General features: G+C 39.5%; 1 protein-coding gene across 1 annotated transcript in view; it reads left to right on the forward strand.

The window, feature by feature from the left end:
- The window catches only part of sugct (succinyl-CoA:glutarate-CoA transferase), a 429,896-nt gene that overhangs the window by 155,523 nt on the left and 249,804 nt on the right, over positions 1–24,569 (forward strand). Inside the window, exon 12 of the mRNA XM_060824198.1 lies at positions 22,688–22,790. Within this exon, the coding sequence (XP_060680181.1) occupies positions 22,688–22,790 (103 nt within the window). The remainder of the gene's footprint in view (positions 1–22,687; positions 22,791–24,569) is intronic.

Genomic DNA, 24,569 nt, shown 5'->3' on the forward strand with positions numbered 1-24,569 from the left:
AGGTTTGTGACACTGGTGTTTGGACCCTTTTCTCCTTAAGGATTCAAAATTTGTAGGATATGTTTTGAAGGAGTTTCAGGAATTCTTGACTATCAACTCAGGTATGACTAGTGGTCCGTCTATGCAATGGGAGACCGCTAAGGCCTTTGCTAGGCAATTAGCTATTTCCTAGTTGGCTAGCCAGAAACAACAGAAGGGGGAACAGCAGCGTCTACTTGAGACACGGTTGAAAGCTGCAGAGGCAGCACATCTTTTGTGTGGCCTTCGGTGACTAAGCTACAGTGGATCATGGCCCTCTGGGCTGCCTTGAATTCAATACTGACACAAACTGCAAAGAAAGAACTTGCTTTTGCAAGACAAAGGCTGTTCGAGTATGGGGATAGGCCAGGGAAGTATTTAGCATATCAGGCTAGGATAAAGCATGCTCCCCAATCCGTTACTGCAATCCGAGACAGCGCCGGGGTCCTTACGTACGATGCTAAAAGGATTAATGAGGCTTTTCAAAGTTTTTAGGAGAAAGTGAGGTCTGCAGATGCTGGAGATCAGAGCTAAAAATGTGTTGCTGGAAAAGTGCAGCAGGTCAGGCAGCATCCAAGGAGCAGGAGAATCGACATTTTGGGCATGAGTCCTTCTTCAGGAGGGCTTCTGAAGAAGGGCTCAAGCCCAAAACGTCAATTCTCCTGCTCCGTGGATGCTGCCTGACCTGTGCTTTTCCAGCAACACATTTTCAGCTTTTCAAAGTTTTTACTCTGAATTGTATCGGCCTGAAGGTTGCGAAGACAGGAGGGCTAAAATGGAGGCCTTTTTTAAGAGCCTGGACCTCCCAGGGGTAACCTTGGACCAGGTCTCTCTCCTTAATGCCCCCTTGACAGTTCTGGAAATACAGGAGGCAGCTGGGCAACTTCAGAGTGGGAAAGCGTCTGACCCTAATGGTCTCCCAGGTGAGTTTTATAAGGAATTTATAGGGACTCTGTTAGGAACGATATTGGAGATGTACAATCACTCCTATGTGCATGAATGCTTACCATATCTTTGAGAGAAGCTAATATTTCCTTAATTCTTAAGGAGAAGGTTCCTGAGGATTGTGCCTCATACAGGCCCATCACTCTATTAAATTCAGATTTCAAGATTCTGTCTAAGATCCTGGTGCTGAGATTGGAAAAGATGTTGCCCCATATTGTTTAAGTGGACCAGACGGGCTTTATAAAGGGCCGTCGGTCCTCCAATAATATTAGAAGGTTGCTGAATATAGTCCACGTTTGTCAGCAATGATCGATTCAGGGGGTTGGTGATTTCCTTAGATGCAGAGAAAGCATTTGACCGGGTTCAAATGGCCATATCCATTTTATGTCTTAGAATGGTTTGGGGTGGGTGGAGGTTTTATATCGCCACCCTCTGGCTGCGGTCATCACCAACGGGGTGAAGTTTTGGAATTTTAGGATTGATGGGGTAGTCCTCAGGGCTGCCCACTTTCACCGTTTTGTTTACATTAGTGATAGCCGCTGGCAGAGGGCATTCGTCAGAATGTCCACATAACTGCTCTGGAAGTGGGATTGAGGGCACACAAGATTGCACTGCATGCGGATGATGTCCTTCTGTTTTTAGCGAACCCGATGCTCACCGTACCCCATTTGATACAATGCATCAATCATTTGGGGCCATTTCAGGATATAAGATAACTTCGCAAAATCAAAGGTTGTGCCTTTGGGGAACCTCAAGAATGTGCCAGAAGTTGTAGATGGCCCTAAGTTCCATTTTAAGTGGTCACAGGCAGGGTTCTGATACCTAGGCATTTTTATTACCCCTGAGTTTGCTCGGTTATTTCAGACTAACTCTGCTCACTTGCTCGGCAATATTAGGCGAGATCTCCAATTTCATGGTTGGGCGGAAGATCTCTCATTAAGATGAACGTTCTTTCTCGTTTGCTTTATCCCATGCGTATGCTCCCCATAATGTTTCCCAGGTCAATGCTGCAAAAACTTATGGGATGGTTTGTTTCCTTTGTCTGGCATTTTGGGCAGCCCCTCATCAAGCTTACGAAATTGCAGTTGCCTCAAAGATGGGGAGGAGTTGATTTCTCAGACATCAGGAGGTATCAATTGAGCTCCCTGCTGTCATTTGTCTGCGATTGGGTAGGTAACGATCTGAACACAATATGGTCGGAGATCGAGGCCTCCCAGGCAAAGTGCCTTCTTATTAACCTGTTGTTCATGGATAAGATGAGGACAGTTATAGACCACTGCTGGAACCCCATTGTCATTAGTACAGTCAGGGCATGGAGGGTGATGTGTCAGAGTGAGGGTTGCTTATCCAAGACTTCACCATTTACACCTGTAGTTGGCATGCCAGGGTTCTAACCAAGAATGATGGACTCAGGGTTCAAACTATGGGCAGTGAGAGGAGTTTCTAGTTTGGGAGACTTGTTTAAGGGGGAGGTTATGATGTCTTTTGAGCAACTGAGCCGCAAATACGGGTTGCCCAGCAGAGATCTTTTCGTTTTTGTTCAGGTTAGGGATTTCATCCAGAAGAAGACTTCTCACTAAGGCCTATAAGCCTGATACAAGAGGCTGTTGCTATGTTCCATAAGCACCCTTTTGGTTGGTCCCCTCTATTGCCTGCTGGGTGGCAGGATATTAACCGGTTGTGTGAGGTCTAGGAGCAAGACCTAAGAGTGGAGCTCTCTTCTGAAACATAGGAAAACATATTGGAGAATGCTCGAAAGATTTCAATCTGTAATAAGACATCACTACTCAGTTAAAGGTTCTGCACAGGGTTTATCTGGCAAAGTTTAAAAAAGGGGCATCTTCAGTGTGCCCTAAAAGTAAAATAAGTGTAGGTACCCTTACCCATTGCTTCTGGACATGCCGCAGGTTCTGTGTTTATTGAAGCGCTGTTGCGGGAGAGATAGGGAGGGTATTGAGGACCGAAGTCTAAGTAGACCCGATATCTCTCCTGTGAAGCCTACCGAATTTTTAGACGATCATGGGAAAAATCTATTTAATATTCTTGCATACTGTGCACGGAAAAATATTCTGATGAACTGGGTGTCTGAGAACCTGCCAGGCTTGCTGGGATTAGTGATGGAGCACATTCTCTTGGATTTCTTTTTACAAACATGGTGCACCACGCAACAGACTGTTTTTATAACATATGGCAGTCCTACTTGAGTTATTTGGATAAGGATTTGTCAGCTATCTTAACTACGGCGTTTGTTTGAACAGGATGGTTTCTTGAACCCTGGGCTCTGGACGGGGTCTATGCACAAAGTGTCTGTTCTTTTGTTTGGGAGCTTTGCGCCGAGCATAGCTGTTTTGTATTTTGTCCTTTTTTAGTGCTTCCTTTTGCTTTTCTTTTTTTTTCATCTATTAGTTATTTACTTATTGGTTATGCTTTGCACATTAGGTTTTGCTTTGTGTTATAGGGTAGTTAGTAGACAGTGGTTGTATTGTAATTTGTGTTTCTTTCTCTTTATTCTACTGATATTTGTTATTGATTGTATTTTTCAATAATTTTATGTGTTTGTGAAGTTAAAAAAAATTGCTCATAAATATATTTACAAAAAAAAGCCATAACTCAGGCACCAGAACTTAAAAATGTAAATCAACTGCTGTCATTTTTGAGCTCACTAGGTTACTATAGTAGGTTTGTCCTTAATCGTGCAATCATTCTCAAGCTATTGCCTACCTTATGCCAAACCAAGAATTGGAAATGGACAGCTCAATATAGTGTTTTACACAAGGCAGAGGTCAGAAGTCCTGACCCCTTTTCATTTCTCACGTTACCAAATAGTGAAGACGAGTTAAAAGCTTTTGAGTCAAGATATTAAACAAAGCAGGAATGAACTATGCACAGATAAAGAAAGAAGCTCGAGGAATCATTTTTGACATTAGACAATTCCACCAATACCTGTGTCTTTAGGAATTTATGCTTTTAGCTGACTACAGATCATTAACCATAATATTTGGGTGTCTTTCACGGACACCTTATTCCTGTAGTTATCTATTTGCAGAGGCAGGCTTGTTATCAGCTCACACTTATACAATTAAATATCGGCAATCCAACTTATATGAGAATGCTAATGGGCTCTCTGGATTATCTTTGCCAAATAAATCAACAACAAATAGCCCTCATGTTGAAATATTCAACTTTGAACCAGTTGAGAACACTCCCGTAATAGCAAAACAAGTTGTGAGGTACATTAGAAATGATCCACTACTATTAAAAATAATGGATATGGTACTTCATGACAGAATCAGGAACAACCCCCTTAATTAATGTTGTGCCTCTGAAATGAGGAGAAGGCAGGAATAAGTGTAGCTGGGGCAAGAGTTTGCAACCTCATAGGAATGGGCAGAAAGGCTATGGCAGAGAATCCATATTGAATACACTAGACCTTTGGAGACTGAATAGTAGTTGACACACACACTAAATGACCTGACCTGTTAGCATCATGAAGTTAATATATTTAGAGAAAACTATTGAAAGATTGGGGGAGATTGTTGCAGATTTGGTTATCCAGAGCACCCTGTTAATGATGATGCTCCCCAGTTTATTTCACAGGAGTTTATGGACAATTGAAAGTAGGATGGAATTCATCGTATCTGATCAGATCTTTATCACTCAGCCACAAATGGTTTAGCTGAAAGATTTGTTCAGACAATGAAACATTACTTTACAGTGATTTGATAACAAGGATCACTATCCAAAAGACTAAACCAATTTTTGTTAACATAGCAGAATACAAGTCACTTGACAACTCAACGTTCTCTGGCGTTGCTCACGGTGAAGTGTCATTTAGCTGTGACATTTTATTTGCTGAAAGAATCTGTATCAAAATACATTGTTGACAGTAAACAACAGAATAAAGATTTTCCAATGAGAGAACATCATATTTTCCAATAAACATCAAGAAATGTTGGGAAAGAATTATATCTCTAGTGGGAAGTGGGTATCAACTATCATTGTAGCGAAAACTGGACCAGTTTCCTACACCGTACAAATGAAGAGATGATGTAGTGTGGAGAAGGCATCCCGATCAACTGTTGGCAACCAGTACAAATGTGACAAAGACAACATTAGTTGAAGATCTGCAAACAACTGGCCAAATAGACACCTGGTACACCCAAGGACAAAACAGTAACTAGAGCAACTGAGGGAGATGCTGTCTCTTCATGGATGCTGTCTAACCTGTTGTAATCTCCAGCATTTGTTGTTTTCAGTACCATAGTACTGTTGTGTGAACGTTTAAACATTCAGTTGTTTTAAGAAAAGAAAACAAAGGCTGTTCCTTGTACACCTGAAATATGCAAAATTAAAACCAATGAAAAAATAAAACAGATCCCTGAGGTGCACAGACAGCCACACAAGCATCACTGTCCTCCAGAATGTCTTATCTACAGACTGTCAAACATGAGATTGTAAATATTGTGAATGTTTCATTGTAGGAACCTCTGATGCAAAAGGAGGGGGGATTTGTATATTTCTGTAAGTATGACAATTTATGAGTCTACTGACATGACACAATGACGACACCATCAGCCATTTTGTACAAGAAACAATTTAATCTAACCTTTTTGACTGTAGAGTGAATATCTCCGTAACAAAGCTCCTGCTGTTTAATGCCTTGCCCTCCTTTTACTTCTTTGAACTTATACATTTTATCTGCAGGGTTGTATGATACAACTCTTGTCAGTGAGCCAGTTTGAGCACCATATTTGCCACATGGTCCAATGCTCAGCGATTGCTCCACGTTAAAATCTGCTATTAACCATTCAATAAATAAATAAATGTGTGAGGTTAAGTTCAGTAGCTGCAAACATTGGCTAGGATATTGATATACAGGACTAAAAAGTGCCAGACACTTCTGATTCAGGCAAAATACAAACCTTGCGCTGCCTGCTAATTAACATGATTGCACTGTGCAGCCAGAGCTAACAGTGTTGTTGTGTGGCTGCAAGCCTCAGCAAGAGATACAAAATTGTGAGAATTTCCCAACAGTTATAAGTTATACTATGTAAAGTTAGCCAATTCATAAAGCAGGCATGAACTGTGGCAGGATCCAGTGCTGGAAATCTTTTTTAGAATTGATTCTGACTTGGGAGGTACACAAGATTTATACCTTGGTTCTAAGATTTTCCAATGGTATGCAGAGGTCTTGGCCAAGAAGGTGCAGAGACAGATGTAATTAGCCCAGGAGACCCTTCAGTCAAACTGTGAGCCATTGACTATACACTCCTCAGCCTCTTCTGAAGTTGCATTGCACCAACTACAGCTGACAGGCTTTAATAAGAATGTCAACACCAAAATACTGATATCTGTTGCACTGCTTTTCGTTGAGCTTCAGTTGGACAATTGTCCCCTAAATATCCTGGTCAGATTTGGCTTCCTGTTAAAAATTTTCTTGCTGCAACGTTTTACCTATCCTTCAACCCTTCTCTCGCAGCTTAAATGTTTCTGAGCCTGTCACACCCTTTCCCTGTAGACCTTTGAAATGTTAAAGAACTCGAGAACTCACTAAATGCTTCTTCAGTCTAAATTGATGCTGATTTCTGTAAGAGCATCACACGTAGGAGGACTTCTCCTTATTGCAAAATGTGTTTGTCCATGTGTGATTAAGAGAAGGTCTTTAGGTGGAGCTCTGAGTTAAAGTGGTAACTTTGGCGTCAAATCACTATGAAATGCTGTTCAACTACATGATCTACTTCCTTTACATATCTCTTATACATGTACATTGTGTATGCACACTAACATCTTCACCAAGATGGTGTCCAGTGCAACCTTTTATTTTTATTCACTCATGGCATGTGGGCATTACTGGCCAGCATTTATTGTCCATACCTAGTTGCCCTTGAATAAGTAATGGAGAGCTGCTTTCTTGAATTGCTGCAGTTCACCTACAGTAGATTGAGTCCCTTGAGTGCCCTTAGGAATTCCAGGATTTTGACACCGTGATAGTGAATAGTGAGGATGGTAAGTGGCTTGGATGGGAACTTGTAGATCATGGTATTTCCATGTATCTGCCATCCTTGTCCTTCTAGATGAAAGTGGTTGTGGGTTTGGAAGGTGCTGTCTGAGGATCTTTGGTGAATTTCTGCAGTGCATTTTGTCAATAGCACACATTGCTGCAACTGAGCTTTGGTAGTGGATGGAGTGGATCCTTGTAGATGTAGGACCAATCAAGTGGACTGCTTTGTTCTGAATGGTGTTAAGCTTGACCGTTGTTGGAGCTGCACCCATCCAGATAAGTGGGGAGTATTCTATCACACTTCTGACTTGTGCCTGGTGGACAGACTTTGGGGAGTCAGAAGGTCACTTATGTTGTACAGTATGCCTAACATTTGACCTGCTCTCGTAATCACTGTGTTTATTTGGCAAGTCTAGTTCAGTTTCTGATCTGACATTATGATGGAGGGAAGGTCATTGATGAAGCAGCTGAAGATGGTCGCACCTAGACATTACCCTGAGGAACTCCTGCAGAGATTCCTGGAGCTGAGATGACTGACCTACAACAACCACAACCATCTTCCTTTGTGCCAGGTATTACTCTCGCCAGCTGAGAGTTTGCCTAATACACATTGATTTCAGTTTTATTAGGGCTCCTTGATGCCACACACTATCGAATGTGGCCCACATGGGCTTTCACTGTCACTTTACCTCTTAAATTCAGCTCTTTTATCCATGTTTGAACCCAAGGCTATAATGAGGTCAATGGCCCTGGCTGAACCCAAAATGAGCATCAGTGAACAGTTTATTGCTGAACATGTACTGCATGATAGCATTGATGATATTACCTGGGCAATTTTCCACATTGCCAGTGTTGTAATTGTATTATAAGAGCTTGGAACAGCAAGTTCTGGAGTATAGGTCTTCAGTACTATTGCCAGAGTGTTGTCAGGGCCTTTGGGCTTGGCTCTATCCAGTGCTTTGAACTGTTTCATCTCGTGTAAAGTGAATCGAATTGCCTGGATACTAGTCTCTGTAATGCTGGGGACCACTTTAGGTGGCACTTCTGGCTGAGCATCGCTGCAAATGTTTCACCCTTATCTTTTGCACTGATATGTTGGGCTGTTCCATCATTGAGGATATAGGTACTTGTGGAGTCACCTCTAGTGCTTTGTTTAATTTTCCAACCCCATTCACAACTGATGTGGCAAGTCATCAGAGCATGGATCTGATCCATTTGCTGTATTATCACTTAGCTCTGTCTGTCACTTGTTGCTGATGGTGTTTGGCACATAATTAGTCATGTTTGGGAAATTTCAGGTTGACACATCATTTGCCTGTTGCTGTTTCTAGCAACGTATGCCTTTTGTTGCTCCTAGCATGGCCCTCTGCATTTCCTATTGAATCAGTATTGATTCCCTGGCTTGATGGTCATGGCTGAATGGGGGATATGCCAGGCCATGAGGTTCAAATTGTGCTGGAGTATAATTCTGTTGTTGATGGCCCACAGTGCTTCATGAATGCCCAGTCTTGAGTTGCTGGATTTGTCCAAAGGCTCTCTATTTGGCATGGTGATAGCGCCACAAAACACGATGGAATTTACTCTGAGTGTGAAGGCAGGACTTCATCTCCACACTTTACTCTTACCGATACTGTCATGGACAGATGCATCTGCAGCTGGCAGATTGGTAAGGATGAGGTCAGGTATGTTTTTCTCTCTGTTAGTTCCCTCACCACCTACTACAGACCCAGCTGTGACCTTTAGAGCCTCACCAACCCAATACATCATGCTGCTGCTGAGCCTCTTGGTGATGGACATTGAAATCTCCCACACAGAGTACATTTTTTACCCTTGCCACCCTCAGTGCTTTCTTAAAGTGTTGTTCACTTTGGAAGTGTACTGATTCATAAGCCAAGGGAGGTCAGTATGTGGTAATCAGGAGATTCCCTTGCCGATGTCTAACCTGAAGCCATAAAACTTCATGGGATCCAAAGTCAGTATTGAGGACTCTAAGGGCAACTCCTTCCTGACAATATATACCTTTGTGTCACCACCTCTGTTGGGTCTGTCCTGATGGTGTGACAGGACATATCTAGGGATGGTGCTAGTGGTGTCAGGTATGATTCTGAGAGCATGACTATATCAGGCTGTTGCTTGACTAGTCTGTGAGACAGCACTTGCAGTTTTGGCGCTAGCATCCAGATGTTAGTAAGGAGGGTTTGCAGGGTCAACAGGACTGTTTCTACCCTTGTCTTTTCCAGTGCCCAGGTTGATGCCAAGTAGCCCATCAAGTTTCATTTATTTGTTGAGACTTTGTAGCGATTGATTCAGAGGGCATTTGAGATTCTGGCAGTACATGTAGGCCCGACTAGCAGAAGATGGCAAATGTTATTGAGTCATTAGTGAGCCAAATGGGTTTTTCTGAGAATTGAAAATGATCATCAGTTGATTGTTTTTTATTGAATTCAAATTCCACCTTCTACCATGGTGGGGTTTGAATCTGGTTTGCCAGAACATTAGCTGAGTTTCTGGATTAATAGTCTAGCGATGATACCACTGGGCTGTCGCTACTCTGTCAGAAGTGTACATGCATTCCTTTCTTCAACTGCAAGGGCACGTAGTAATACTTGCGTTACGGCTGCTATATATTCAAAATTTGCAGTGCTGGCCTTTAGACTGAAAAAATTAATAGATTAGGATGAGTGCAGTAGCCGCAAAGTTGTAGTATGAAAGGTTGGAGTTCATAGGTTCTCCATTGATGCAAGAAAAGTAATTTGAAGGGTGTGCACCATAAAACTGAACAGCAAAGGTGCCAGATTGTCGTATCAAAGCTGTTCACTAACTGGCATAAATACATACAGTGGTGCTACATACAATTCCAATCTCACATTTTGGTTGACTGTTTGAATGTGATTGACTTTTGATATCTTTAGGGCAATAAATACCATTTTAAAATGTCACACAAGAACAAATATAACAAAATTTAATCATAAAATAAATTCATAAATGTTCTATATCACAAAATCTTTTATTCTAGGAGGCAACAAAAAATCAAGTCCTTTTCTTCTTCACCAACAGATTATAAACCGGACCACTATATCTTCAAAAATTAAGTGATCATACAATACACATCATTAGGGTCACCCTATTTAAACTCAGATATGCTGCTTTCAATCAGGTATTGTAGAAACTGGAGATAAAACTTATCCTGCTGTTACGAGTCTGAGAATGTTTCATGATCTGTGGTTGTGTCTAAACTGGAGCTAGGCTGAAATGGTAACCATCTTATTTCGGAGGATGTTCCACGCAAGTGTTTTCACTCCGCTGTCTACATAGACAGTGAGTGAGGAAGAGAGAGAAAATACTAATTTGACATTTAAGTCAAGATCAGGTAGGTCTACCAAGTCATTCATGTTTTCCTTCAAAAACTTTTGCAGAACATGTTGACATTACATTGGATTTACATTCCATAGGTTCTCAAATTGAGCCCACAACAGCATGTTTGTTTTGAAGGGGTTCCCTTGTGCCTTGGTGCTACCATCCCTACCCCTGGCCCCAGAGGCCTGGGTTCAATTCCCACCTGCTCTAGTGGAGTGTAACAACATCTGTGAAAAGGTTAATTAGAAAAATAAGTTAAATAAAAGCAACTTATTTTGATACAGCACCTTTGGCATAATAAAGTTAGCAGAATCTTGAGTGTAATCAGACAGAAAATGACATTAATACTTGGAGGAGTGACTAAAAGATTGTCTAAAGTATTACATTTTAAGGAATATAGAAAAAGGAGGAGAGCATGATAATGAAATCACAGAGTTTTGGGTCTTGACAACTGAAGTCATAGCCACCAGTGGCATGAGGCCAACCATAGAGCTATGCAGAGTTTTCTATGTTGCAGGTTGAGAAAAAGTTTGTGGGATATGGAGTGGAAATGCAATGGAGGGTGCTTTACATAAGGATGAGAATTTTAAATTTGAGGTAATGGGATCCATGAATGAATGGTGCTATCTTGGGAGTAACAGAATGGGATGAATCAGGATAGGAATAGGAGAACAAGGTGAAGGTTATGGAAGTTGGAGGATGCAAGGCTGATCAGAAGAGAATTGGAATAGCTGAACCTAGAATTAATTATTAAGATTCGGATAGGAGATGACCCGCAGTCTGTTTTACGCAGAGTAGGCGCTTTTTGAGCTAGACGGATTATGAGTTGAAAAAAAAAGTACAAATCAAAAAGCTAGGACACTGAGGCTGCAAGTAGTCTTGATCAATGGGAGACTGGGACTGAGAGGTCTTTGAATTCATGACAATTGCACTATGTTTATGTCAGAATGTTGGCATCACTCCAGCAATGCTTAACTGAATGAAATTGAGGAATCATTCAGGATTGGTCAAACAAGCTGATTACACAAACACAATTTAATCAGCATCCAGGAACATAAAGTTTAAATCTTGGCCCTTGTGTTCTTATCCCACACACTTGCATTTGTTTTTCAAATATCTATCCCTGTCTCTTGAAAGTCTTCCACCATTTTCTGTCAGGGCATCCTGTGGTCTCAGAACAAGTCCTAAAGAATTTCCTTCTCATGGCTCTCTTAGTTTCTTGCTGGTGCTGTTAAATTTATATCTGATAAATGTGGAGTCCTTGAGCAGCAGAAATAGCTTTACCTAATTTATCAAAAGTTTTCCCAGAATTGTGAACATCTCTTTAAAATTCTTGTAACTTGTTTTGGTTTACAGAAAAGAGGTCAGTATCTCCTTGTATTTAAATGCATCTCCCCTGGTGTGACCTTTGTGAATATTTTTCTCATCTTTTGCACTCTTTCTGCTCAGCTTGATGCCAGTGCACTCTCTTACGGACGTAAATTGAGCTTGAATTCAAGACCTTAAGATTGTAAAATGTGCAGTGTAGGCTGATGCTAAAAGAGCAGTGCTGCACTGTCAAAGTGCCTCTCTCGTACGACAGAAACTAAAGTTTCATCTGCCTACTCAATAGTAACTGCACCTCATTAATATTTCACTGGATGCAGTTGACAAGGTTGTGAAAGGAGTTGAATAATTGAAATTAGTTTTTCCTTCTTTCTATTTCCTTCATACGATACATGTTGTCATCTAGGATGATAATTTTTTTCTGACTTTGCACTGAGTGCTGATTGGGATAGTGTAGGTTTACAGACCCTGATTTTAAGTCCATTTGGGTTAACTTGCCAGAAAATCAGAGGTTGTTGGCTTATAGATTCCTCAGCATTATCCACTGCAAGCACCACTACTTGAAGTACTCTTGAATCTTCTCAAATCGAATTTACCACTTCCCTTTTTCAATATTCCATCATTGATGCCCAACATTTGTATCCATCAACACACTGCCATGGCTCACCACCTCCACCACAACATTTCCTATCCATTGGCTGTTCATTTATCCTTTGTAAAAGATCACAGTTTTCTGAAGTTGATTATTGAGAGAAATAAAGGGACCACTACAGGCTTTTAAACTATTGAAGTTTCTTTGCAAATGACAAGGCAATCTGGAAATCCATTCAGCATTTGCAAAATGAAATCGTGAATGGAGGATTTGAGGACCCCAGTTTGTCTAATGTTCAAATCATCACCATGGTACTTACTTGAATTGGCACAGCTGATCAGGCAGATCTTCAAAGGAAAAAAAAGGACTGTAAATGTTGCTGCAAAATTTGCTGGAACAGGTTAGCAGGTTTTGCAACATCTATGGAGAGAAATCAGAGTTAATGTTTCAGATCAGAACTGAGGAAGATTCACGTGACCCGAAACATTAACTCTGATTTCTCTCCACAAATGCTGCCAGACTTGCTGAGATCTTCAAAGCAATTAGACTGCTCTAGTCACTTCAGCTACTTGATATTCAAAGTATAAGGTTTGTAAATTTTCAAAGCTGCTAGCCTGGTTTAGGTGAAAGGGACTGCAGAGACTGGAGATCAGAGTTGAGAGCGTGGTGCTGGAAAAGCACAGCAGGTCAGGCAATATCCAAGGAGCAAGAGAATCGATGTTTTAGGCATATGCCCTTCATACACGAAACGTCAATTCTCCTGCTTCTCGGAGCCTGCCTAATCTGCTGTGCTTTTCCAGCAGCCCACACTTGAGCCTGGTTTAGGTGCCTGCATAAAGTTTAACTTTTACACGGTTAATAGCCAAGGAAGAACACAGCATACATCTTCTTAAACATTTTAGCCAATAATAAAATAGTTACAAATCTAAAAAAAATTATAGCTGAGAAAATCGACCCTTAAGTGTCAATTTAACAGCAGCATTGAAAATTCCTGATGATCACTTAGTTCAAAATTGCAGTTTGAAAATATGTGTTTGAAATCTCTAATAGCCTGTTTCTCAGCTGCCGTTCAATACAGATTTAGAGGTGCCCTTAGTTCCATCTTCTATCCTGAAAAGTGCAGTTGGCTGAAATCTCAGAACTTACATAATATTTGCAGCATTCAGTGAATAATGCCCAATCAAAACTAGAAGCTTAAACTTTTGCCTCTCATCAAATAAAAAGTACATTGAGACTGTAAAACATTGTGTATCATATTTCTCTCAATATTGCAGAGGGTCATCAGATGTTAAAACTATTAATGTCTTTGGGAAAGGGGGACGTATTTGTCAACTCACTTCAGAATTGGTGTGAGGATGCTAGCTTTTTACTGGTAGCAAATTAAATTGTTGGCAAAATATCAACTGCACCTGAACACTTTTTGCATTGTTAAACTGAATATTGATTAATTGACCACAAATTCAGTTTACTGTTTGAGGAACGGTTGTTTTGCAAGTCAAATTTTTAAAAAATGAATATTTGTTCTATTGTTATCCATTACAGTTAAGTTACAAGAAAATGTAGCTAGCTTGTGTTTAACAAAAAATTACTGATGACAACTGTCTTGATAGATGCTCCATTATGAAGTGAAGCCAGTTCAACGTAAATACTCAACTATTTATTTCTAGAATTTTTTTCTTTCTGATAATATTAATACTTGGAAGATAATTTAAATATATTTTCTTCAGAGTTCTTATGACCATTTGTATTCCTGATAACTTACTGCATATAAAAGTCACACATCCTGCCTGATCTAACCCAACAATTCCACCATTAGCCAAACAAAAACACAAATTACAGTTCTTGGAAGGCAGGTACAGTTTTTTAAATGTAAGAACAGCTTCAAAATTAAGGTAAGTAGACTAGGAGCTGATGAATAATTCACTGACCTACAAATTGTATGGTTGTGGATACAAACAAAGAAGAAAGATACCTATTAAATGTTAACTAATCCAGTTATACTAATTGTTTTGCCTTTCACAATGATTTCTGGATTATAGCAGATGACTGGTTGTTTTAAACTAAAATGTCAGTAGATGGAACTGCAGACCTTGGGATTTAGTGGGCTTTTCCTCCCCTTGTTGGCAGAGACACCGTTCTGGCAGCTAATGAGCCATTTTATAGCAAGTATAAAATAGTTAATTTTAAGCTGTGTGTTAACAATGTTTTATATTATATTTGACCTGACCGTTACAATCTGACAGGAAGAATGTATTATCCTACTACTCCATGAGCTGTACTAAATTATGAATATTTTGCTTAATCAAGAATATGGTCAATTTGTTTCTCTTTGTTGCTGTTAGCCAGAACAAAAGTGATTTTCACCAGTTTTCTTCAATAAATCCAAATAACTGGATAATTAAGAAAAAAAACATTCTTTAAACTAGTGGCAATGCAGATTTAAGCTGTAGATCATCCTTCATCCTGAAATACACACACATATACAGAATCAGGACAAAGAACAGCCCTGCAGAGATACTCTGGCAGGAAAAGAGTCAGCAACAAAACGTCCCTGTGGGTGAAGAGTTTGAATGCAGAAGATGGCATAAGCTAAGTTTTCAGTCCTTTGATTTCCTGTGAATGAGATCCAGTTGCTGTAGGTTGCAAACTATGGAAGTTAGGTTTGACCTAGGTTGTTGAATTGAGTTAACAATCTAGCCTTTAGTGTTTATGAGGAGATCAGAAATGGAAATTTCAGGAATGTTCTCAGGTTGCCAGAAAATACTTAACTGAGTTCTTAACTGCCTTCAGGGAGAAGGAGGTGTTTCTTAAAACTCCCATTTTTCAGGAGAGACAGAATTTGTTAATTCCAGCTTGGAGGTCATTTTCCAACACATCCATCAGCTTCCAGACCTGTGGCAAAGCAGTGGAGAAAAGTCAGAGGCTGTTCCTCGGCACAAACCATATAGACCTTAGTGTTTTCATTTCCCCAAGCCTGTTGTCCAACATATAAACAGACTGTTAAATCTACTGAAAAGATTTGCTGGTACTTACTTTTCAAATTTACTCACCTTTTCTCTAAGCAACAGGTCACTCTCAGTTGTCATGATCGTTAAAATTTGGAATTCCAAGAAGTCATGTGGTAACCCTTTGCAAACCAGTAATTGTCCAAATGTTTCATCTTCCACTTTCTCACAGTTCACAAAAATGTGTTTTTAACACTAACGCACTGGCTCACTGGTTGTTATGTTTCTTGGAAAGGTAGAATAATGGACACTGAAAAGTATAAAGGTTTTGAAAATATTCCTCTCTTTTGTTTCTATGTTCACGATGAAGCATTTGTTTTATCCATGTTTAAACTTAACTTGATATAAATAGCAATATGACTAGGAAGAAAAGTTACCGTCATAAAAATGATAACTTGGAAGTTGCTGACAGCCTAGCAGTGACTTTACTTTTGACTCATCTAACCAAATCTTGAAACACTAGCCTGCTGTGATGCTTATTGCCTTGTCACGTCTGTGGAACGATCAACCATAGCTTCAGCACGGGAGAGAATAGATGGAATAAAGAATTGTGACATTTTTTTCATTGCAGAGTCAGACAGAAACAGTTTCTATCTCAAATTTTTTTCTCCCTTTTTTTTCTCCCTTTCATTGTTGCTAGTTTCCTCTTTCCTTCCCTGTCAGCTGGTTGCCATTCTCAACATGACTTCTTTTCACGCTCTTTGTCTGCTCTTTCCATTTTACTTCATCTTTTAACTTTTTTATTTTGCTGAATGTTTCTTCCCACTCTCTTTGGTTTTTACTTTTTGTTTTCATCTTACTTCTAATAGCGTAATATTCTACTTCACACTTTGCTTCATCGTTCCCTTTTCATTTTCTGTTTCTCACCTTTCTCTATTTTCTCATTTTCCGTAGCTTCCTTTTCCTTCACTCTAACTCAATGTTTCACTCTCCTTCAGTCCTCTGTTTTCTCAATACTTTTTCCTCACTTGTTTTGCTTTTTATAGTTTTTCTTCGACTGGCTCAAAAATGTTATCTGTCTGGTGACATGATTTTGAGAGTAACATTGTTCACTCTCTAGTCAAGGGATGACATGTGCTATACGAAGTCCAGTAAGTGTGGAAAAAACTACTTCTACTCCTATGCAAAATAGTTAAATGATAAAACAGAGGTGCAACTACTTTTATTAAAAAAAACTTCAGCTTTTGCTGAGCTCTGTTGAGGCAATTTTGGCAAAGTGGGTGGCCAGAAAAATGCATAAAAAAGACTAGCTTTGTTACTGTCTTATAGCAGCATTCCTTCCATACAATGAGAAGAGTGCAATCATGTTAATTAAGAATCCACAATGATTACTGCAGCAGCATAGTCACTTTTTTGGTGTCATGTTGGCCACCAGTTCTATCGACACTGCAGAAAGTGAGACAGCTGCGAAGTGAGAGGATTACAGCTGAAACAGATTTAAATGTTTCCAGCAGAAAACAGCTCTTCCTGTGTAACAGCTTTGCCTTTAAATTGTGAAGTTTCTGGAATGGGATGTCTTTGAGATGTCATCCTTCCCCCTGATACTAATGATGGTTTCAAGTGCTTTCTTGTCATACCTGTTGCCTGGCATCAGTATGACATTGCTGCAGGAGTTCCTTAGAATTGGGCTCAAAGATCTTTGGCTGCTTTTTCAATGACCTTCCTTCTAATAGAAAATGTCAGAATGGGGAATGTTTGCTGATGTTTTCCAGTGTTCAGTACCCATTACTAATCCTCAGGTACTGAAGAAGGCCATGCCATATGCAGCAACATTTACCTATGTGCCAAATTTCAAGTTTGGGCTGGTATGGTGACAACCAACATTTGTGCCCAGGCAATGACCATCTCATACTAGAGAGAACCTTCCAATGAGATTCATCAGCATTACCATAGCTGAATCTTCCATCCATATCCTGGGGCTTACCATTGATAAGAAGCTTAACTGAACCTACCACATAAATACTGTGGCTAGAAGACCTGGTCACCAGCTCAGAATTATGTAGCAAGTAATTCACCTTAGAGTCATGCAGCACAGAAACAGAACCTTCAGCCCAACGTGTCATTGTCTAGCAGGTTTATTAAACTGAACTAGTCCCATTTGCCTACATTTGGCCCACATCTCTTTAAACATTTCCTGTCTTCATATTTGTCCAAATGTCTTTTAAATATCATAACAGTACTTGCATCTACCACTTCTTCTGGCAGCTCATTCCATAAAAAAGCACCATTCTCCATGTGAAATAGCTGCCTCTCATGTCCCTTCTAAATGTTTCCCCTCTCATTTTAAGCTTTTGTTTCACTAGTTTTGGACTCCTCCAACTTGGGGGAAAAGATCTTGGCGATTCACCTTATCTATGCCCCTCATGATTTTATAAACTTCCATAACGCCAACCCTCAGCCTTCTAAATGTCAAGGAAAAATGTCCCAGCCTATCCAGCCTCCTGTTATAACTCAAACCCTCCAGTCTCCGTAACATTCTAATAAATCTTTTCTGCACTCTTTCCAATTTAATAACATCTTTCCTATAGCAAGGTGAGCAGACTTGTATGCATTACTCCAAATGTGGCCTCACCAGTGCCTTGTACAGCCTTAACATGATGTCCCAGCTCCTGTACTCAGTGCTCTGACAATGAAGGCAAGACTTCTTCATCACTCTGTCTACCCATGATACCACTTTCAAGGAAGTATGTACCAGCACCCCGAGATCTCTCTGTTCAACAACACTCCTCAGAGCCCTACCATTAACTGTGTAAGCCCTGCCCTGGTTTGTCAACACATTGCATTTATCTAAATTAAACTCTATCTTCCATTCCTTGGCCCACTAGCCAAGTTGATCAGGATCCTGTTCTACTTTTAGATAAGCTTCTTCACTGTCCACTATACCATCAATTTTGGTGTCATTGGCAAACATACCACCACACAACCTATATTCTCATCTAAGTGGTTTATATAAGTGATGAACAATAGTGGACCCAGCACTGATCCTTGTGGCACACCGCTGCTTACAGGCTTCCAGTCTGAACCTTCTGATCCCCAGACCGATCTGCCAACCATAAACGTGCAAATAAAGATTGCGATGGAATACTGTGCAACTGGCTGCACAAGTGCAGCTTTAACAACAACATACAAGTTGAAGCAGCTAGGCTGCTCAGCACCTAATTCATCATAAAACATTCACTCCCTTTACCATCTGTATAGTTACATCAGTGTGTACTTTATTTGAGATGCACTGCAGTAACTTGTCAAGGCTATTCCAACAGCACCTTCTAAACCTGTGATGTCAAACAGACATATGAACACCACTTATTACATGTTTTTCTCCAAGTCCACAGCTCCCTATCTTAGATCTACATGGCTATCCCAATACTGTCCTATATCAAAAACCAGTAACTTCCATCATGACAGTATACTTACCTCATGTAAAATGTAGCGATTGAAGATGGCAGTTCACAATCAGCTTTTCAAGCGTGGTTTGAGAGATGCAATAAATTGCAAGAATGTTCACATCATAAAAATAAATGTAAAACACAAGGAGGGCTGCCAAGCCCCTTGTAGTGAGCTGTGCTATCTGCAGGTTCTGTTTGAAAAACCTGCTTGCTGTTCCTCATTGGACAGCAAATGTGCAGATGATCTACAATTGGTTGCCTCTGTAAAACTAGAAATTATATTTCTGTCTTCAGCAGGTTCAGAATGTAGAAATGACCAGACACCTGGCACTCAAGGCAAAATTCAATTTTTTTGTGTTCTTGTATTTTGATTCTTTTGGTATAATAGAATATTAATGAAAAGTCAAGAAGTCTTTACGTTATGAAAGAAGGATATTGTTATAATGTAAAAAATAGGCAATTCAGCCCATTGTGTCTACAATGGTTCTCTGAATGAGCATTCTGCTTCATGCCATTCTTCAGCCTTCTCCCTGCAATCCTGCAAATTATTCCTCTTCAAATAACCCAGCTGTCTTTGAATGCATTGATTGAACCAACTTCAACATACTCAAATAGAGCAGTCCAGATCCTAATTACTTGCCTCGTGAAAAAGCTTCATCTCATATTGTTTTGTCTTCTTTTCCCAATTATATTAAAACTGTGGCCTGGTTTTCAATCTTTTCAACAGTGGAAACATTTCTCCAGGACTCAAGTTTTTTTTTCTTGAGGGCTACTGTTTGATTTTCAAGTTCCACTCTGGTTTTGAGGAGCTCCTTTCTCAATTTCATATATCTGCATTGCTATATGGGGGTTTTGGACTTGTGCAGAAGTGAATTAGAATACTTAATCAATATCCCAATTGAACATTTTGTTTAAGGATTAGCATGATGTGAACTCTATAATGATTGAAACAAGGTCATTCAGGTGGATAGCATAGAATATGAGTTCCTTGATTGAGGTTGTTAATCTGGTCCAATCAAGGAGTCCTAAATGACAGACATAAGCAGGAATATTAGGGATTTTGCTCACTTTAAGAGCCAACTGGGTCAGTATCACGTACAATGCATGTGTAAATACAGGATGACTTGGTGATGGGATACTGGACTTTGTGGAATTATTTCAAGCTGCTTTAATTCAGTAATGATGCAAAAGAGGTTAAAATCCAGCTTCCAGAAAAAACATTCCAGTACATTTTCGAAATGCTTTTTCACCAATTAGTATTGTCTTTCAGCTATTTATGGAAGAAACCAGCAATTTGAGTAAAGTATAAACATTTTGTTTAATTTTATTCAATTTTTTTTATCAGTAGCCTATGTTTCATTTTAACATGATGGTATTTAAATTCAATGGTTCAGTGATTTTTTTTTCCCCCTCCACTCAGTTATGGCAACAGAGTAGGAGCATCTTTGAGGAAATTCCTATCCTTACTCAGGCTCAATAACTTCCATATGAGTGAAACCAATGAAAGAACTTCTTCACATGAAAAATTTGCATTGTGGTTGTGTTTACTACACATCATTTGATATAACCAAGTCAGCAAAACATAGAGTCCATTAGACCAATCCAGTTAGTTCTGCACATAAACTATCTGTTATCCTTCCTCGTTTAACCCTTTTACCCAAGCGTGTCCTTTTATTCTTTCTCCCTCACCAGCTTCTCAAATGGATGCTTTTTGCATCAAGTATTGTGTTCTACATTCATGCTACTCTTTTAGTAAAGACATAGAACATAGAACATTACAGCACAGTACAGGCCCTTCGGCCCTCGATGTTGCATCGACCTGTTATACCAATCTGAAGCCCATCTAACCTACAGTATTCCATGTACGTCCATTTAGATGATCATTCTGAATACTTTATTAGATTTATTAGTGATTTTAGTATTTATGTCCCCTGTAATTACAAACATCTTCTCCATGCCTACCTTTTCAACCAGTCCTCAATCCAGAGATTGATGTAATCACATCTGAGCATTTTCTTTTCTATAAGATTTCCTACCTGTATAGAGATTGGTGATCATTATAACCACTCACATTTGGTACTGATATTTCCTGTAGGTTAGTAAAGCTAAATTAAGGTGTAGTGATAACTGTTTTGCTAACATTATTCATAGATTATTTTGTTTAACAGCTAATAAACCTATGTCAAAGTTTATTTTGGTGCTAATCAACCACCTTTTGAAAATGAGATAAAATATGTGAACACGCATATGATTAAATCAGCAATTGATTTAAGATGGAAAGTGTCATCTATCAGTTTCCTGAAGGAAATAATATCTGGAAGAAAAAAGAATTGAAACTCTAAAAACACAATCCTTTTGTTATCAGTAACGATCAACTGCCAAGTAGAAGTGGAAATAATGAGTTTTGCCTTCTTTGAGTAGTAGGCATGAGAATGAATGCAAAGTACAAGTAATAAATGTAAGACAAAAAAAAAAGAACGAACTGCGGATGCTGGAAATCTCAAATAAAAACAGAAATAGCTGGAAAATGTCAGCAGGTCTGGCAGCCTCTGTGGAGAGAAATCAGTGTCATCTGTTCTGAAGAAGGATGACTGGACCTGAAACGTTGCCTTTGATTTCTCTCCAGAGATGCTGCTGGACCTGCTGATATTTTCCACCAATTTCTGTTTTTGTTTCAAATATTGAATGTTGACTATTATGGATTGTGAATTATGTTGGAGTGGGATTGGTCACAGCAGCTTACTGTGCAGTAAGATGGAATTTTATGCAATGCTATGTTGCTAATAGGTTCATGGTAAGTCAATGAGCAGCAAGATGGGAGAACACCAGGCATCGGACAAGAAACTCTTCAGTTCCTTCACTGCATAATGTTCTGTCAGATGATTGGACCATGGACATGGACAGCACAGATTGAAAACCTTTTTTATAGAATAGAATCCCTACAGTGTGGAAGTAGGCCCTTCGGCCCAACAAGTCCACACTCACCCTCCGAACAGTTTCGCACCATTCTCCTACCCTATTACTGTACATTTCCCCTGACTTGTGCACCTAACCTACACATCTCTGAACGCTATGGGCAATTTAGCTTGACCAATTCACTTAACCTGGACATCTTTGGACTGTGGGAGGAAACCAACGCAGACACGGGGAGAGTGTACAAATTCCACACAGACAGTTGCCTGAGGCTGGAATCGAACCTGGATCACTGGCACTGTGAGGCAACAGTACTAACCACTGAGCCACCATGCCACCCAAGCCAAACTTTTAGGCTAGGCACTGTTCTTCGAAAGAGGTAGTAAATTCATTCCACACCTGCTTTTTTACCATAGTTTACTAATTTTCCCTTTTCATGTTCATGTATCCAATTCACTTTTGAAAATTACTATTGAAACTGATTCCATCGTGCTTTCATCCAATGCCTTCATAACTCACTATGTAACTCTCCCTTTTTTATTTGCCAGTTTTCTTCAATCCTCTGGTTAGTAACTCCCTTGTCAAGACAATCGATGTTGCACTGCAAAAGGCTTATTTCCCTTACTGTCTGAGAGTTAGAATTCCCCAACCTTTTTTTAACAATGTATTTTTAATATCAAACTAATGTTATTGTCATTTATACAGCCTCCAGTCAGAAAGAACTAAATATAGCTCCAGAATATTTCTTAAAATCAATATGAATTTGAGTTTCTTGTGTCCAATTTAGAAAAGCTGTTGAGTTTCACTTTAAATTGGAAAAGCTGTTGAGTTTCACGTTAAATTGGAATATTTATGATAGGAATAACATTTGTGAAGGATAAAATTAAGCAGTTCATAAAAACAAATATTAAGTTCTTGTAGGCAGTATATTTTTGCTTGCATTGTAAAGTTTTGGTTCCATTCAAATCAAAGAAACATCTGATCTGGAAAATATCATCTCTCACAGCCTCAGGGTTGAGTTTAATTTTGTACAGAAATGTGTATCTTTATTTTATTGCTGGCTACTGCAAATTAAGTGATATACTGCTGTACAATTTCAAAATCAGTACATCATGTCTAAACCACAGAATTCTTTTTTATTTAGATTTCTAGACAAGACAACACAAAACTGGTTGGAACTGTTTGAAGGTAGTGGTGTACCATATGGTCCAATAAACAGCATTCAACAAGCATTCTCTGAACCCCAGGTCAGTTCTTTGCTTTATCTTTACATAAAAAACTCGAAAATGGAATTGGAAGGAACATCAGCAAGATGGAAGATCTCCTTTGATGTGGGCTGTATCAGTTTATTATTTAGAAAGAAACAAATAATAATGCCTAAATCAGCCAGAAAAAAAGCTCTTTAAAAAAATGTTCAAGATGGCTGTTGTGCAATTGTCAATTCTTTTAATGAGTGCATTAAACAAGTCAGAAAAGTAAACCAGAAGGCTGAAAACCAAAAACTAGCTACAAACTAAATATCGCATGCTTACGGCAAGAAACTTCAGTAAGGCACAGATACTTTTGTTCTATGTTAAGTCTATCATAGTCTGATGAAAGTGTAACATGTTGATTGGTCTACGTTGCTCATGCAGATCTTGATGAAACACATGATTTGTTATGTTGGATTATGTAGCAAATTTGAGGTTATTAATGAAAATATGAAGTCAAGACTGAAGAAAAGTTGTCCTTGAACAAAAATGGTACAATTAAGTCAAATCAAAATACTAGAAAATGATGAAATCTGAAACCAAAGCACGATTTATTCAGCAAGTTAAAAGCCTCTGTGGAGAGATGTAGGCTCAGTTTTGTGCAAAATTATGGAAAAAGTTAAAGAGTTCAGCAAAGGTTACAAAAGTTTCCAGAACAAGTAATAGGATGGAGAGAATGGAAAGGGTCTTGAATCTAACTTCAGGCATAGCAGATGGGGGCACAGCTGTGAGAAGAGGGACGTCAATGCAGGACTGGGGGTGTTGTACTCAAATGCACATAGTATATGAAGCAAGGTAAATGAGCTTGTAGCACGGGTTGAAATTGACAGATATGATATTGTGGGTATCACAGAGACGTGGCTACAAAAGGATCATGGCTAGGATTAACTATTCAAGGATACACATCCTATTGAGCTGACATGCAAATAGACAGAAAGGCCAGGATTGCCTTTTAGTAACAAATGAATTTAAGTTGCTAGCAAGAAGTGATGTAGAGTTGGAAGGCTTAGACTCTGTGTTGGTAGAGTTAAGGAACCACAAAGGGAAAAGTAACCCTATGGGAATTATATACAGACCACTAAGCAGTATCAGGATGTGGGGAAGAAAATAAATCAGGAGATAGAAAAGACGTTATTACAATAATCATGGGGAATCTTAATGTGCAGGTAGACTGGGAAAATCCGGTTCGGAGCAGTTTTCAAGGAAATGAATTTGTGGAATGTGAATGAGATTGTTTTTGGAGCAGATTGTGGTAGAGCCCACTAGGGAACTGGCAATTCTGAACCTGGTGATGTGTAATGAGAGAGTCTTGGTTCGGGACCTTAGGATGAAGGAACCACTAGGGAATAGTGACCATAATATGAGAGAATTTACCTTGAAATTTGAGAGGGACATGCTTGAGTCAGATGGAACCGTATTACAGTTGAGGAAAGGTAACTACAAACACATGAGGGAGGAACTGGCCAGAGATAATTGGAAGGGGAGCTTAGCATGGAGGATGGTAGCGCAGCAATAGCAGGAGGTTCAGGGGCTAGTTCAGAAGGCAGAGCAGAAATTCATCCCAAGTAAGAAGAAATACGCGAAGGGGAGGACAAGGCAACTGTGGCTGACAAGGGAAGTGAAGGAGCATAAAGCGAAGAAAAAGCATCCAATATGGTGAAGATTAGTGGGAAATCGGAGAATTGGGAAACCTTTAAAAACCTGCAGAGGATAACTTTAAAAAGCAATAAGGAAGGAGAAGATGAAATGTGAGAGTAAGCTAGCTAGTAATGTAAA

This window comes from Hemiscyllium ocellatum, chromosome 4 (assembly GCF_020745735.1).
Source record: "Hemiscyllium ocellatum isolate sHemOce1 chromosome 4, sHemOce1.pat.X.cur, whole genome shotgun sequence".
Classification (NCBI taxonomy): domain Eukaryota; kingdom Metazoa; phylum Chordata; class Chondrichthyes; order Orectolobiformes; family Hemiscylliidae; genus Hemiscyllium; species Hemiscyllium ocellatum.